Raw genomic sequence first — 15187 nt, 5'->3', positions numbered from 1 at the left:
AGAACCCAGTGGCAAGCACGTTTTCCCTACACTAGTGGAAATGCTTAGAATATATGCCACCCTACCTGTATCAACTGCAACTGTGGAGAGATCCTTTTCAAAAATTAGGTTAATTAAGAACCAACTACGAAGTCTCTGCTCAGAGGAGAGACTCTCCGACCTTCTCCTTATAACCATTGAGAGGGACATCCCAGTGCATCAAAGTGAGGTCATAAACATCTTCAAATACGAGGGGGGGTGTGCCCTTTTTTCAATTTCAGCACATGCCCCTCAAAAGGTCTGTGCACGGCCCTGGGCTGAGACGTTCAGTAAGTTATGTCTGTGACTCGGGTGTATGCAGTATATATGGGAGTAATGGTCTGGGGCTAACCCCCATGTTATCTACACATATGAAACAAAGTGACCAGCAGTGTGATGGACTGAGCCCAGTGCGGCTCCTACGTGTACAGGTGAACCACCGACCAACTGTGGGGCCCAGACTGTCGCTGTAGCGAATGGCTCGTTATCATGTCTGCTCTGCGGTCCTTGCAGGCAATAAAATATATTTGACTTGAGCAGGGATGCATCTTTATTTGACAACCCCTTAGAGCTGGACTTATCTCACTGTGCTTTGTCATCTAAAGCAGCCAATATTTTTACAAGTTAACGTCCGTGTTTCTTTGACAACAATAGATTACGTTCATTTGCTCTTCCAGGACCTTGACGCAGCGTTTCCATCCAGCCACCGAAGTGGGAAGAACGGGGTCCGTAAAGAACACCCACGCTATGTCGCGGTTTTACAGTGTTTCCTGTGTGATTTTATGTGTAAATCGGAGCTGTTTGACTGGAGTTGTTAGGAAACATTTCTTGGTGTAAGTCATTTGTTAAGCTCTTGCCGTCGGTGAAGGCCAGGGAAATGTCAGGAGCGGCCGGTGGAGGAGGAGGCTCCTCCTGTCTGGGCGCAACATTGGCAGGCAGTCGCAGCTCCGCCGGCTTTCCTTATGCTGCTGCCGCCGGAGGAGGCGCAGGGTTGCCCGCACGGCTGCCCGCTCCTTGAGCATGTTTTTTCATATCTAGAGCTGTCCGACTTGATGCGGTGCGCGCTAGTCTGCTGGCACTGGAATAATATCCTGGCGGATGAGAACAGCGAGGTGTGGCGCAGCCTCTGCACTCGGACGATGAGCGACGAAGCTCTGCGATCTGACATCTTGTGCAACCTGCCCACGTACAAGGGGAAAGTAGGTTTACTAATAAATATACCACTCTTTTCTCAGGTTGGGAGCTCCATTGAAAAACCTGCATGTTTAGTGCTGCCTTTGCTTTACAAACACCGTCCAGAATCCCCAGGCTGCAGCATTGTATGGCAGGAGGTCCTAGTCACTCCCACTGGGCTTCATGAACACATGGAGATACGAATTAAATTACAGTTCTTAAATAGAGGTTGGTGTCCGGTTGTTTTGAGTAGGCTAACACAATACTGGGAACAACATGTAACAGGCTAAATCACCTGTTTTGTTGTGAGTAGCCCACTTTAATCTATGATTACCTATTTTATTAAAGGGACCAACAGTCAGTTTTTTGTTTAACTTTTTTTTTATTTTATTTTTAGAAACAACACACATTTGTACAGTCATGCAATTTTCAGGTTAAAATCAAACTTTGCTATCAGACAATACTCAAAAGCAGTGACACATATTAAATAATTAAATACACACCTCTCTTACACACTAGAGGGGTTATTTTAAAACATATCTACCAAATTAGTTTTTTTTAATTGTTGTTTTTTTTTAGGGCCAACTTTATTTCAACATTATTATCAACACTGTTGCACTGACCACGCCGAACACACTGTAAAGAGGCATACAGATTACTGTACAGACCACCTGCAGTGTCACACAGAGTAAACAGTAAAGTGTGATTTAGAGTAGGTATAGTATGATTTAAAACACATGCAGATAGACCAGGTAAACAAATACCCTGAATTCACACTGCTATAAATAAATAGAAGTCATGTATTCTGCATTTTTCTACATCCCCTCCTTTGGTCTGTCAGGCCACAGAATTTTAGCCACATCACATAAGATTCTGACCCTTGCTGGGCAGTGTGGGAGCGTGCTCTGGTGTGCCTTATCCACCCTCGGTTGACTTCCAAAGACACATTCTCACAGGCCTCCTCCATTACCAACAAAAGGATTTACCCTGTGTAGGGTGTCCACTGCCAGGCAGTGAAAAAGATGCAGTATGCAGTAGGCTTAGGATGATGGGTGGCCAGCAATGATCACTGAAGACTGACAGACACCACAGCGTTGAGCTGGTATTGTGATTTAAAACCATCCATCTTCTGCCCCCATCAACACACATATTTTAATTCCTGTGTCTCTGGTATAATGTAACCAGAGAGTGCAAAATTGAAGGATGGGTTTATTGTAAGCATCGTATTAGCTCCTTGTATCAGATTTAAAGAAAAAACTGCTTAGTTAGGGATGCGCCGATACCATTTTTTTCTGACCATGTACAAGTACTTACATTTGGGTACTTGCCTATACTGAGTAGACCTACAATACAAGTACTTAATAATAAAGCAGTGTTTCTACTACAAAAATTATGACCATAAAGGTTTTAGACAATTTTTATTTACAAAAGATTTACCTTGTACAGTAAATACATCTTTAGCTCATGAATGCAAAATAACAGTCCAAGTCCTCCAGATTGCTGCTTCTACCAAACAGAGACCCACACAGAGAAAATACGGTGGAAAAACAAAGCGGGGCAGTCCACCTCATCCCGGGAGGTTATGATGTATTGGGTGTACCGCTTGCATCTAATGTGTGGATGCTTAAATACTATTTTCACACTGCAGAGTCTCTGTGTCTTTGTCTAGACCCATGGTTCTCAAAGTGTGGGGCGCGCCCCACTAGTGGGGAATAAAGACATGACAGGTGGGCCGCAATGAATGGAGAAAATTAGAAATGGGTCATTAATACAAGTTAATTGAAATAACATCAGTTCGGGGCCCGGGAGAAAAAAGTGGAACCATAGTGCAACAATAACAGTTTACCATCGGCATTTTAACTGCAGTGTAACAAAATAAGGAAACAGTCACACAGAGGGCCAATAGTGTATGTAGTAGGCACAATAACGTAAATGGATAAATTTGTTGCATGGACCACAAAAAAAGCAGGTGATTCAGCACAAGCAGACAAAAAAACGACAGGCAGTAAGCCTTATCAACCAAAAAGCCAGCTGAAAAGAAAATGTGATGGAGCCTATCTTGCGCTTGGATTCACGGTGGGAATGGTGGGGGCAGAGGAGAGACCCATGTGTGTCTTGTGCCTTAAACCGCTGGCAGCAGACAGCATGAGACCCAACAAATTAAGAAGACATTTAAAGACAACACACCCCAGTCACGTTAATAAGCCACTCGGCTGGCAGAATACCACCAGCAGGAAAATCGCATGGTAAAATCTGCATCAGTGGACAGTAAAGGACAAACGGCTTCATTCAAAGTTGGATACAGAATTGCCCAGAGCAAAAAACCACACACAATTGCTAAGCAGCTCATTCTCCCCGCTGCTGTAGACATGGTGTCGATTATGCTGGATGAGACAAGTGCTGCAAAATTGAAAACTATCCCCCTGTCAAACGATACAGTTGCAAGACAAGGCTAAGTTATAACACGAACTTATATTTTATCTGTTTTGAACTTAGTGTTATTTGATATTTCAATAAATTTGATGTTTTAAAATTGGCCCATTTCTTTATCATTTTGTTGACAAGTGGGGCTTGAAAATTTGCCCACCCTCTTAAGTGGGGAATGACAGAAAATGTTTGAGAACCACTAGACCATAGAATCAACAATATGCTTCTCAGACTTTCAGTAGTTGCTGGAACTTAACTAACTCAACTCAGCGCCAGCTGCCCTTATTGTATTTGGTCCGCCAGTGATTCTGGACTTTGACAGAAGGTTAAAATGATCGGCCTGCCTCTGCAGTAAACTAAAACAATCATGGCTTTACCTGGTGGTTATATACAGCAAGTACCAAGTGGGGGTGAAAACCAGATCGAGCACGGTTCCATCACACACCAGCCAGCACTTAAAGATGGCTGTATCTGTATAGGTTTATTTATGACTGAAGTTAGAATGATCATGTAACTGTTACCTTTACCTTCTTTGGACAGGTATTGTGAGATTATTAGCAGAAAGTAGTGTACATGCTACAGACATTGTTAAATTGTGGAATTTGCGAGTGCACTGTTCAGTAGGTAGATTAACACTCCGCGACACCACATTAAACAGTGCAGTGAGTGATTTTGGAAGCATTAAACCCCAGAAGTCCAGTCTCTACATTCCGGCTGCCCATCCATATCAAGCCCATCACTCTCCCTGGCGTCCCACAGTACTTCTGCTGTGGTGGTATTGGATTTGCAGCATGTTTCCATGCATTATTCTTTTTGCATAGGATTTCACTTTTACAGGCATTTTCAGATTTGAAGTGTGTTTTTGTAATGTTTGTGCTTTAACTTTTTTGCAGTGTTTCTTTTTCCATGGACTGTGTTGTATGCATTTCTTTTTTATTTGAAGCATTTTATATTTTGCATGTGCTTTGATGTTTGTATGTGTTTTCAAAGTTGCAGTGCATTTCCATAATGTTTGTGCTTTGACTTGTCTGTGTGCTTTGTCCCAAGGGGCCACTTTTTGGAATGGCCACAAGCCATGACCATTTCTCATCTTATTCTTACAAGAATCTGAAACCAGTTGTTTGCAGATGTTTTCCAATTCTTTATAACTTATCAGTAAACATAATAAATTTCCTGTAACCATAGCTGTTGTAAAATAACTGATCTTTTTCCTGTTCAATCCAGCTCATGGCCTTTCAACATGCTCTGAGCTCCCATGACTGCTCCCGCAATGTTTATGTAAAGAAGAATGGCTTCACTCTGCACCGCAACCCCATTGCCCAGAGCACGGATGGTGCACGTGGCAAGATTGGCTTTTCGGAAGGGCGGCACGCCTGGGAGATCTGGTGGGAAGGCCCTCTTGGCACTGTGGCAGTAATAGGCATCGCCACGAAGCGGGCAGCGATGCAGTGCCAGGGTTACGTGGCCTTGCTGGGCAGTGATGACCAAAGCTGGGGCTGGAACCTGGTAGACAATAACCTGCTACATAATGGGGAAGTTAACGGAAATTTCCCTCAGTGTAATAATGCACCCAAATATCAGGTGGGAGTTGGTGCCATGTCAGATAAATGATGTTAAAGTAATGTTTAAATGTTTGCACTGATTGGCCATAATAAAACCTGCATTCCTTTTGGATATGTGTTTGCAGTTTTACATTTTGTTGGTCTTTAACATTTTTTGTAATTCAACAGTAACATGCAGTCATGTTTGTCCACAGATCGGGGAGAGAATACGGGTGATTCTAGACATGGATGACAAGACGTTAGCTTTTGAGAGAGGTTTTGAGTTTCTTGGAGTAGCATTTCGTGGACTGCCCAAAGCCTGCCTGTTCCCTGCCGTCTCTGCAGTGTATGGCAACACTGAAGTCACCATGGTGTACCTGGGAAAACCTCTGGATGGCTAGAAGCAGCGTAACACATACCACCACTGAAACTACCAGACTGTTATCGACTGCAGAACACTGTCAACAGTGCCAACCATCTTTGTTGCTCCGAGTCAAACTATTTTCACTTTTACAGTTTAGTGGCTGCACTCATATTTAAGGGACAGGGGAGCATAATTTAATTTCATGTGATGCAGGCCAACAGTTCTAAACATTTACTTGAGATTTTATGTTTGTGTGAATGAGGCCAAATCTATTCTAAACCATGGCACATACTTTAAGAGGGTGGAACTGTTATTATAGTATCTCTTGTATGACTTTAATGGAAACAGTTTACCGTGTTTTAACACAGCTGACCTTTAATCGGTGGCTGGATTATATTACCAATGTGACCTAATGTTAGATTTTGTTAAAGGCAAACAGAGAAACGGTCATATACAGAATACAACAGAAATAAGTTTACTGTTTAAAAACAGTGTCACCTTACGTTAATTTGAAGTGTCACGTATTTGCTCTTATGTAAAATTAAAAACTGACAGTTTAGATTTACTCTTTTAAAAATACAGGCTCTACAGTCGGAAACCAATGCAACAAAAATCATTATACCTGTTATTACCAAGATTCAGTTCTTGTTATTTTCCAGTGCTTTGCATGTTCACCTTTATTTTTGTTGACAGACTCAGTCCTCCTTGGCATGAGGGATACAAATGCACGTAAAGGTGTTCTGCCATTCTTCAGGGACAGTTTGTTTCAGCTGCTGTTTGCTGGAGGGGTTGTGTTGTATCTTTAAAATGCTCCAAAGGTATGTTATTGGATTCCACCAAGGTGATATAGTTTTCACTTTTTTCCTCTTTTATCAACTCTTGTGTGACTTTGGCAGTGTGCTTTGGATCATTATCATGCTGGAATACTCCTTCTGGAGTCTTTTGGAGACTGGGGGTCATCTTGTCACCCAGTATTTTGGTATATCCATACTGTTTCATGTTACAAACAGCCCCCCGACACCTTTTGCACTTATGCAGCCCCATATCAGCCCACTGCCACCTCTGTACTTTACTGTGGGGACTATGCTACTCTGCCATAGTAGTCATAAACCTGGCCAGGTTCAGCCCCCTCTGAGTCCAACGCATTTGGTCTCATCTGACCATAGAATGTGGCCCCAATATTCACCAGGGTTCTTTTCATTTTCTTCAGAAAAATAAAAAAATCCTTCAGTGCTAAAGAGCAAGCAGGTATTTTATTCTTGGATGCTGTCCATGGAGGTCGTTGTCTGAGCTGTCACAGAAACGCAATGCACTGTCTGTGGCATCATTTTAGGACAGCCATGGCAGCTCTGATTAGTGGTACTCTGACTCATTCCATGCCTCCTGATCACTGCTGCAGCTGTGTTTAGACTGACTTTTAGTTGATTGGCTGATCTTCCTATGGCCTTTTCCATCTTTGTGAAGTCTCACAGTCTGATTTTTCAGCTTCTCTGCTAAGTGGAGCCATGATGTGGACATGCAGAGAGACACAGCCCAAAACGGAGAACGCTCTGGTTTTCACAGGTCCATTTATAAATATGTTCATGTAATTAGGTGTATACTGGTGTACTCCACTTTGTTTCAATGATCACAGGTTGTTTAGCTTGTGTGTCAGTGATTACAGGTGTTTTCACTTTTGTTGCATTGAGTTTTGACTTTGGGGCCTGTCTTTCCCAAGTATTTGTTTTTGATTGATCATAATAGAAAAGACTCTACTTGTCAACGTAGAAATATTGCAGTTATTAAGAGGTGATACAGTTTTGAATATCGTTTTGCACAGAGGTGCACACTCATTTCTGTGGTAGACTGAAATGTCTGCTTTTACAATACTCACCCATCATGGTATACGTGTATCACATTAATGTACATCCTTTTTAATGTGCTATGTAGTATTTATTTCATGTTTTTATCTGTTGTTCCAAAGATAATGTATGGTTATAAGGCCTGAAAATATGGAGCCACTCTTAGAAAAATGATGGTCTGATGCTTGTGTCTATGCATGCATGGCTGTTATACCACAGCTGTCAGTGTGTCTCAGCTGTCCAGCACACACTACATATTTCTAGCCTGCACTATATGAATTAATAACTTAAACTTTATTAACTTAGGGCCTAGACAGTTTTTGGACTGTAAAATCATAACTAGTTTCAGTTAGTAAATGACCATAATGGTCAATCGGTCCCCTTCACCAGGCCAGAATGAAATTTGGAAAGCATAAGAAAAATTCAAATTTTTACTTATGCCTAGTCAGAATGTTAAAGTAGAGCCTCATAATAATGAGTCAGTCAACACAGATTTTATTTAACCTGTTCTGAAACTTTTGATCTGTCACCCTACTAAATTTCATGCAGTATAAATGATGGCACAACAATGCATGCCATTTTGTAAGCTTGGCAGAGCCAATTGTGTCATGCTTGTGACCTTAAAAAGACCACAGCAGGTTGAACTTTAATAACAGATGCAGCTTTCCCCACTCCAGGTCAATTTACACGTGGTCCTTCATACAGTTCTTCATGAACTGAGGGGTGAAGCACCAGGTTGCTCTGTCCACATGCTACGTTAACTAAGGGTATTTGTATACATTTTTCACTTAGTTCTTTAGAGGCTTTCTTGAACAAATTGTGTCTACTGCATTTTATAGTTTCATCACAGCATTTCCTTGTCTTTTTTCTTCTTTTTTTTCCAATTTCAATAAGCAGCCTTTGACTTATGGGTTAGATGCAAGTTACGGAGTTTCTATGTTAAAGATTTTTGAATTGGAGGAAAATGCATTTTAATATAAATTGCCCTATGATCTGTAAGCAGAGTAGCTGAAATGTTTACCGTAATTGTTTGTTTGGGGTGGGGGTGGGGGGTTAAACAGTCTAGTGATTAGTGTGGGATTGACAATCTCCACATCTGTTGTGCCAAGTGCACGTTTTAGTATGAAAATGTATCCTGTCACAAATCAATAGGATCTAAACGTTGCATTGATAGTTTTAGATTAGTACTAACAGAGGAAGGTGAAGGCCATTTATTCAAGAGAATTTTCACCAGGAATATTAAAACCACCTTTGATAACAATTAGTGCTTCAGTGCTTCTGGATATTTAGGTAACCACTAATAAATACAATTTTCAGTAATGTCTAGATGTGTTTTCATTTTTAGTACTGTGTGTTGTTATTGATTATTGAGCATATATAATGTCCTTGAGGATCGCAAATAGTGTAATATTTCTCCACTAAAGTCTTTTCCATGTACAAACACCAGCTGAACATTAGGTTCCATGAGAAAATAAGTGTTAGCCCATTGGTATTTCAGTTAATATCATTAGCTGTAGAATGTGATTCCTGGGGGGAAAACAATCTGTTTTAACCTGCTTTGTGAACAAAAAAGAAGGCCTTTCATTGTATGGATGCTGATTCAGCATCCATACTATGTTATCTGTTTTTGCAGCATCCATACTATGTTATCCTGGTCGTTATTGTGTGGATGCTGACAAGCATCCATACTATGTTATCCAATTATTTATTGTTGGAAGCATCCTGATTCAGCATCCATACTATGTTTTCCAATTATTGTATGGATGCTGATTCAGCATCCATACTATGTTATCCAATTATTTGTGTGGATGCTTTCCTGTTCTTTTATTTATTATTGTTCTGGGATCTTCCACCCTTTTTTTTGGCACTTTATAAGTCCAGCATACTTTCAGCTATACAGGCCATTGCGGTCTTGATCTGTTCAACTCTTCAAGGACATCCCTGCTTGTACTCAACTTTTTTTTTTATAACATTTATACTTTTTAATCTATTCAGCTTTTTTTTGCAATACAAGTCAATGGGAGCTCAAAGTGCTGAGTCAATGACACAGTCTTGGAGTGCCATCTGGTGGTTCATAAAATGCAGCGCAATTGGGACATGCCCATACATAACTCCTCTCTTTCAACATTTTAATACCTGAAATAGCTGAAAGTATGCTGAAGTAGAATTTTCCCATTCGTTTGAATGGGGCAAGATTTTCAAAATAAAGCTAAATTTTAAAAATTTGAAGTTTAGAAAACTTCTGAAGAGTAGCATGAATGTGCTTGAAGAACTGGACATTTTAATAGATGAAATAGCTGAAAGTATGCATAAGTAAAAATTTCCCCATTCATTTGAATGGAGCAAGATTTTCAAAATAAAACTAAATATTTTTAAAATATGAAGTTTAGAAAAGTTCTGAATAGAAACATGAATGCCTTTGAAAACCCAAACATTTTGATCGCTGAATCTATGCTGACGTTGAATTTTCCCATTGATTTTGAATGGAGCATGATTTTCAAAATAAAACTAAATATTTTTAAAATATGAAGTTTAGAAAAGTTCTGAATAGAAACATGAATGCCTTTGAAAACCCAAACATTTTGATCGCTGAATCTATGCTGACGTTGAATTTTCCCATTGATTTTGAATGGAGCATGATTTTCAAAATAAAACTAAATATTTTTAAAATATGAAGTTTAGAAAAGTTCTGAATAGAAACATGAATGCCTTTGAAAACCCAAACATTTTGATCGCTGAATCTATGCTGACGTTGAATTTTCCCATTGATTTTGAATGGAGCATGATTTTCAAAATAAAACTAAATATTTTTAAAATATGAAGTTTAGAAAAGTTCTGAATAGAAACATGAATGCCTTTGAAAACCCAAACATTTTGATCGCTGAATCTATGCTGACGTTGAATTTTCCCATTGATTTTGAATGGAGCATGATTTTCAAAATAAAACTAAATATTTTTAAAATATGAAGTTTAGAAAAGTTCTGAATAGAAACATGAATGCCTTTGAAAACCCAAACATTTTGATCGCTGAATCTATGCTGACGTTGAATTTTCCCATTGATTTTGAATGGAGCATGATTTTCAAAATAAAACTAAATATTTTTAAAATATGAAGTTTAGAAAAGTTCTGAATAGAAACATGAATGCCTTTGAAAACCCAAACATTTTGATCGCTGAATCTATGCTGACGTTGAATTTTCCCATTGATTTTGAATGGAGCATGATTTTCAAAATAAAACTAAATATTTTTAAAATATGAAGTTTAGAAAAGTTCTGAATAGAAACATGAATGCCTTTGAAAACCCAAACATTTTGATCGCTGAATCTATGCTGACGTTGAATTTTCCCATTGATTTTGAATGGAGCATGATTTTCAAAATAAAACTAAATATTTTTAAAATATGAAGTTTAGAAAAGTTCTGAATAGAAACATGAATGCCTTTGAAAACCCAAACATTTTGATCGCTGAATTTATGCTGACGTTGAATTTTCCCATTGATTTTGAATGGAGCATGATTTTCAAAATAAAACTAAATATAAAGTATGAAATTTACAAAAGTTCAGAATATAAATGGACTGTATTTTATATAGCGCTTCCTCACAGTGTGTTGCACTGGCCAAAGCGCTTTACAGAAGATCATACACCATTCATCCATTCACACACCGATGACGACAGGCTGCCACGCACCAGCACTAGTCAAGCCACCGGGAGCAATTCGGGGTTCAGTGTCTTGCTCAGGGACACTTAGGCATGCGGGGGAGACTGGGAGTCGAACCACCAACTTACTGGTCAGGAGACGACTGCCCTACCTCGTGAGCCATAGCCACCCATGAATGCACTTAAAGAGCTGAACATTTTAATAGCTGAAATTATGCTGAAAATATGCTGAAGTAGAAATTTCCGCTTTCATTTGAATGGGATACGATTTTCAAAATAAAGCAAAATATTTCAAGAGTATGAAGTCTAGAAAAATTCTGAAGAGAAGCATGAATGTCCTTGAAGAGCTGAACATTTTGATAGCTGAAATTATGCTGAAGTAGAATTTTTCCATTGTTTTGAATGGGGCAAGATTCAACTTAAGCATACTTTTAGCTATCAAAATGCTCAGCTCTTCAAGAACATTCATGCTTCTCTTCAGAATTTTTCTAAAGTTCATACTCTTGAAATATTTATCTTTATTTTGAAAATCTTGCCCCATTCAAATGAATGGGAAAGTTCATCTTCAGCATAATTTCAGCTATGTTCAGCTCTTCTTGGACATTCATGCTTCTCTTCAGAGGTTTTCTAAACTTCATACTTTTGAAATATTTAGCTTTATTTTGAAAATCTTGCTCCATTCAAATGAATGGTAAAAATCTAATTCAGCATAATTTCAGCTATTTCAGGTATCAAAATGTTCAGCTGTTCAAGGACATTGATGGTTCTGTTCAGAATTTGTTGAAGCTAAATACTTTTGAAATATTTAGCTTTATTTTGAAAATCTTGCTCCATTCAAATGAATGGTAAAAATCTAATTCAGCATAATTTCAGCTATTTCAGGTATCAAAATGTTCAGCTGTTCAAGGACATTGATGGTTCTGTTCAGAATTTGTTGAAGCTAAATACTTTTGAAATATTTAGCTCTATTTTGAAAATCTTGCCCCATTCAAATGAATAGGAAAATTTTACTTAAGCATACTTTCAGCTAGCAAAACAATTCAGGTGTCAAAATGTTCAGCATTTTCAGGGCGATCTTTCAGCACTCAGCATCCATACACATTTTCTTCAGAAAATGCAATTTTCTAGTTATTATTATTCTGGGTTCCGTCACTGTGCTTCAAAATGTTCAGCTCTTCAAGGACATTCATGCTTCTCTTCAGAACTTTTGTAAACTTTATACTTTTGAAATATTTAGCCTTATTTTGAAAATCTTGCCTCATTCAAATGAATGGGAAAATTCAACTTCAGCATAATTTCAGGTATCAAAATGTTCAGCTCTTTAAGGACATTCATGCTTCTATTCAGAATTTTTGTAAGTTTCATACTGTTGACACATTTAGCTTTATTTTGAAAATTTTGCCCCATTCAAATGAATGAGGAAATTTTTATTTATGCATACTTTCAGCTATTTCAGCTATTAAAATGTTCAGCTCCTCAAGGACATTCATGCTTCTCTTGAGAACTTTTCAAAACTTCATACTTTTTAAAATATTTTTATTCTGAAAATCTTGCCCCATTAAAGTGAATGGGAAATTCCAACTTCAGCATACTTTCAGTTAGCGAAAGCATTCAGGTGTCAAAATTTTCAGCATTTTCAAGGCGATCTTTCAGCACTCAGCATCCATACGCATTTTCTTCAGAAAATACAATTTTCTAGTTATTATTATTATTCTTCTGTACGTTTTTTTGGCCCTTAACTACTTCAGCATACTTTAATCTAAAAAAACCATTCAGGTATCAAAATGTTCAGCTTTTTCAGGACACGCACGGATTTATTCAGAGTTTTCCTAAACTTCATACTTTTAAACTATTCAGCTTTATTCTGAAAATTTTGCCCCATTCAAACAAATGGGAAAAGTCTACTTCAGCATACTTTCAACTAGCAAAACTATTCAGGTGTCAAAATGTTCAGCATTTTCAGGGCGATCTTTCAACACACAGCGTCCATACGCATTTTTTTTTCAGAAATGCAATTTTCTAGTTTTAGATGATTTCTTAAGCAAGTGGAAATGAGCATGCGTGTTATGGTTGAGTCCCCCTCACCAGGAGGATGAAGGTGAACTGAGGTAGGACTCAAGTTTGCAGACCCAGGTGCTAGTGGAAAAAGGTGGTTTAATGGTGGTAACACAAACAAAGTAACAGAGTTCAGGCATACATATGACCAGGTTTAGACAGTACAAAAACAGGGTAGGGCAGTGACAGCTGAGGAGACCAGGACGAACAGTTGAGTAGACAAACTAACAGCAGGAACCAGGAGAATAGGAGGATCAGGATGGACAGGTGAAAATAAGAGTGGCGAACGTACCAACATCAACAGCACAGGAACTGTCAGCGTTGATCCCAATAGTGTCTAGTGTAACACATGTATACCATATTGAAAGACAATCGACTGCACAGGGACTGTCAGTGTCAAAAATCCAATTGCGTAACGAGTAACACGTAATATTCATGCCTACACTTGCATGGAGTTTAAGTAGGCATCTTTTTATACACATGTGAACAACATATAAAGAAATCAACAGCACAGTGACTGTCGGCGTTGAAATCTAGTCACGCAACACAAACACATGTAGACAGGTAACGCTCCAGCGATGACGGAGTGTCTGCCTGAGGTTTAAATAAGGTAGGAATGTAATCCCGCCGGACAAGAGAGAAAAAGGAAGAAGAGAGGCAGGCCGTGCCGAGCGGACCTGACAATGCACTCTTAAATAGACTAAATGTGTGGTTGATGGTGAGTTTTATCAGCCAGAGAAGCTGAATGCAATCAGCGGTCAGTACATTACATATAGTTCTCATTGACTGCAGACAGTCTGACATAGTTCTGCTCTACAATATGAACATTACTGGTTTAATTCCTTAAGTATTAAGTGACACAAAAGCCTTTGGTAAGAAAGTTGTGAAGATTCTTAAAAGGACACCTGTACAGAGGTGAAGCAGTGGTAGACTAAATATCTGACAGATCAACAACAGCTATGAATTTATTTATGCAGTTTCTTATCAAATCAAGCCTGGTCAGCTTGAATCCAGCAGTAAACTGATAGGGTGATGCTTTAGATGAGAAATGTAGCCCATAAAAATGTTCAGGCACAATATGTGAATAACAATATAGAGATCAACATACTGTAGATCAGCATGGTATCACTCTCCTTGTCATAGAGAAAAAAAGAAAAATGTTGTAATAAGCTGTATTTATAGAGCACCTGGAGCCAGCATAGAAAAATTTAATGACTGGATGGAAGAAAATTACTTGACAATAAGTCATAAATTAATGTTCATATGTGGTGACTTCAATATAGATTTGTTAAATCCTAACAAGCACACAGGAACTGAGGAGTTTATTAACACAATATATAGATGTAGTCTATATCCAAAAATTACAAAACCAAGTAGAGTAACAACCCAGCATGCAACACTAATACTGTAGATAATATATTTACCAATGTTATTGACAGCAAAATGACAAGTGGATTACTTATAAATGATATTAGTGATCATCTACCAGTATTTGTGGTTTATGAGGGCCAGTATAGAAAAGAGAGGCCAAAAACAAATCTTTTTTATAGGAGGGTGACGAATGAACATGCTGTAAAGAGTTTTATGGGGCAAAACTGGGAATCAGTTTACAGAGACTTAGATAAAGCATATGAGCAATTTTTAAACATATTTAAGATTGTATATGACAAGAACTGTCCTCGTAAGCAGTATAAAAATAAAAGGAATTACAGTGAGAGACCGTGGATGAGTAAGGGATTACAGAATGCATGCAAAAAGAAAAATGCGTTATATAAACAATTTATAAAGGACAGATCAAAGAAGGCGGAAGAAAAATATAAGTCATATAAGAACAAATTAATTGAGATTTTGAGGAGATGTAAGAAACAATATTACTCTAAAGTATTAGAGGATAATAAAAATAACATGAGAGGTACTTGGAATATATTAAATAAACTGATTAGAAACAGTACCAGCATGAGTAACTACCCTTAATATTTTATGGATAATGACACACCGGTCAATAGATTTGAGGATGTAGTTGATAAGTTTAATAGGTTCTTTGTGAATGTTGGTCCTGGTTTAGCAAGAAGCATTTGTACAAATGATACATCCGTCACTATAAATAATA

General features: G+C 38.3%; 1 protein-coding gene across 1 annotated transcript; it reads left to right on the top strand.

Moving 5' to 3' along the window:
• The first annotated feature begins 509 nt into the window (after positions 1–509).
• On the top strand, positions 510–8664 carry fbxo45 (F-box protein 45). Its single transcript, XM_020625026.1, is given in 4 exon segments — positions 510–1029; positions 1031–1217; positions 4843–5199; positions 5375–8664. Coding segments are annotated over 4 exon segments (864 nt in total). The 5' UTR covers positions 510–895; the 3' UTR covers positions 5561–8664.
• Positions 8665–15187: the final 6523 nt, after the last annotated feature.

The sequence above is a fragment of the Monopterus albus genome, unplaced genomic scaffold (genome assembly GCF_001952655.1).
Source record: "Monopterus albus unplaced genomic scaffold, M_albus_1.0 scaffold343.1, whole genome shotgun sequence".
Classification (NCBI taxonomy): Eukaryota; Metazoa; Chordata; class Actinopteri; order Synbranchiformes; family Synbranchidae; genus Monopterus; species Monopterus albus.
This window is presented reverse-complemented; position numbering and strand designations above follow the sequence as displayed.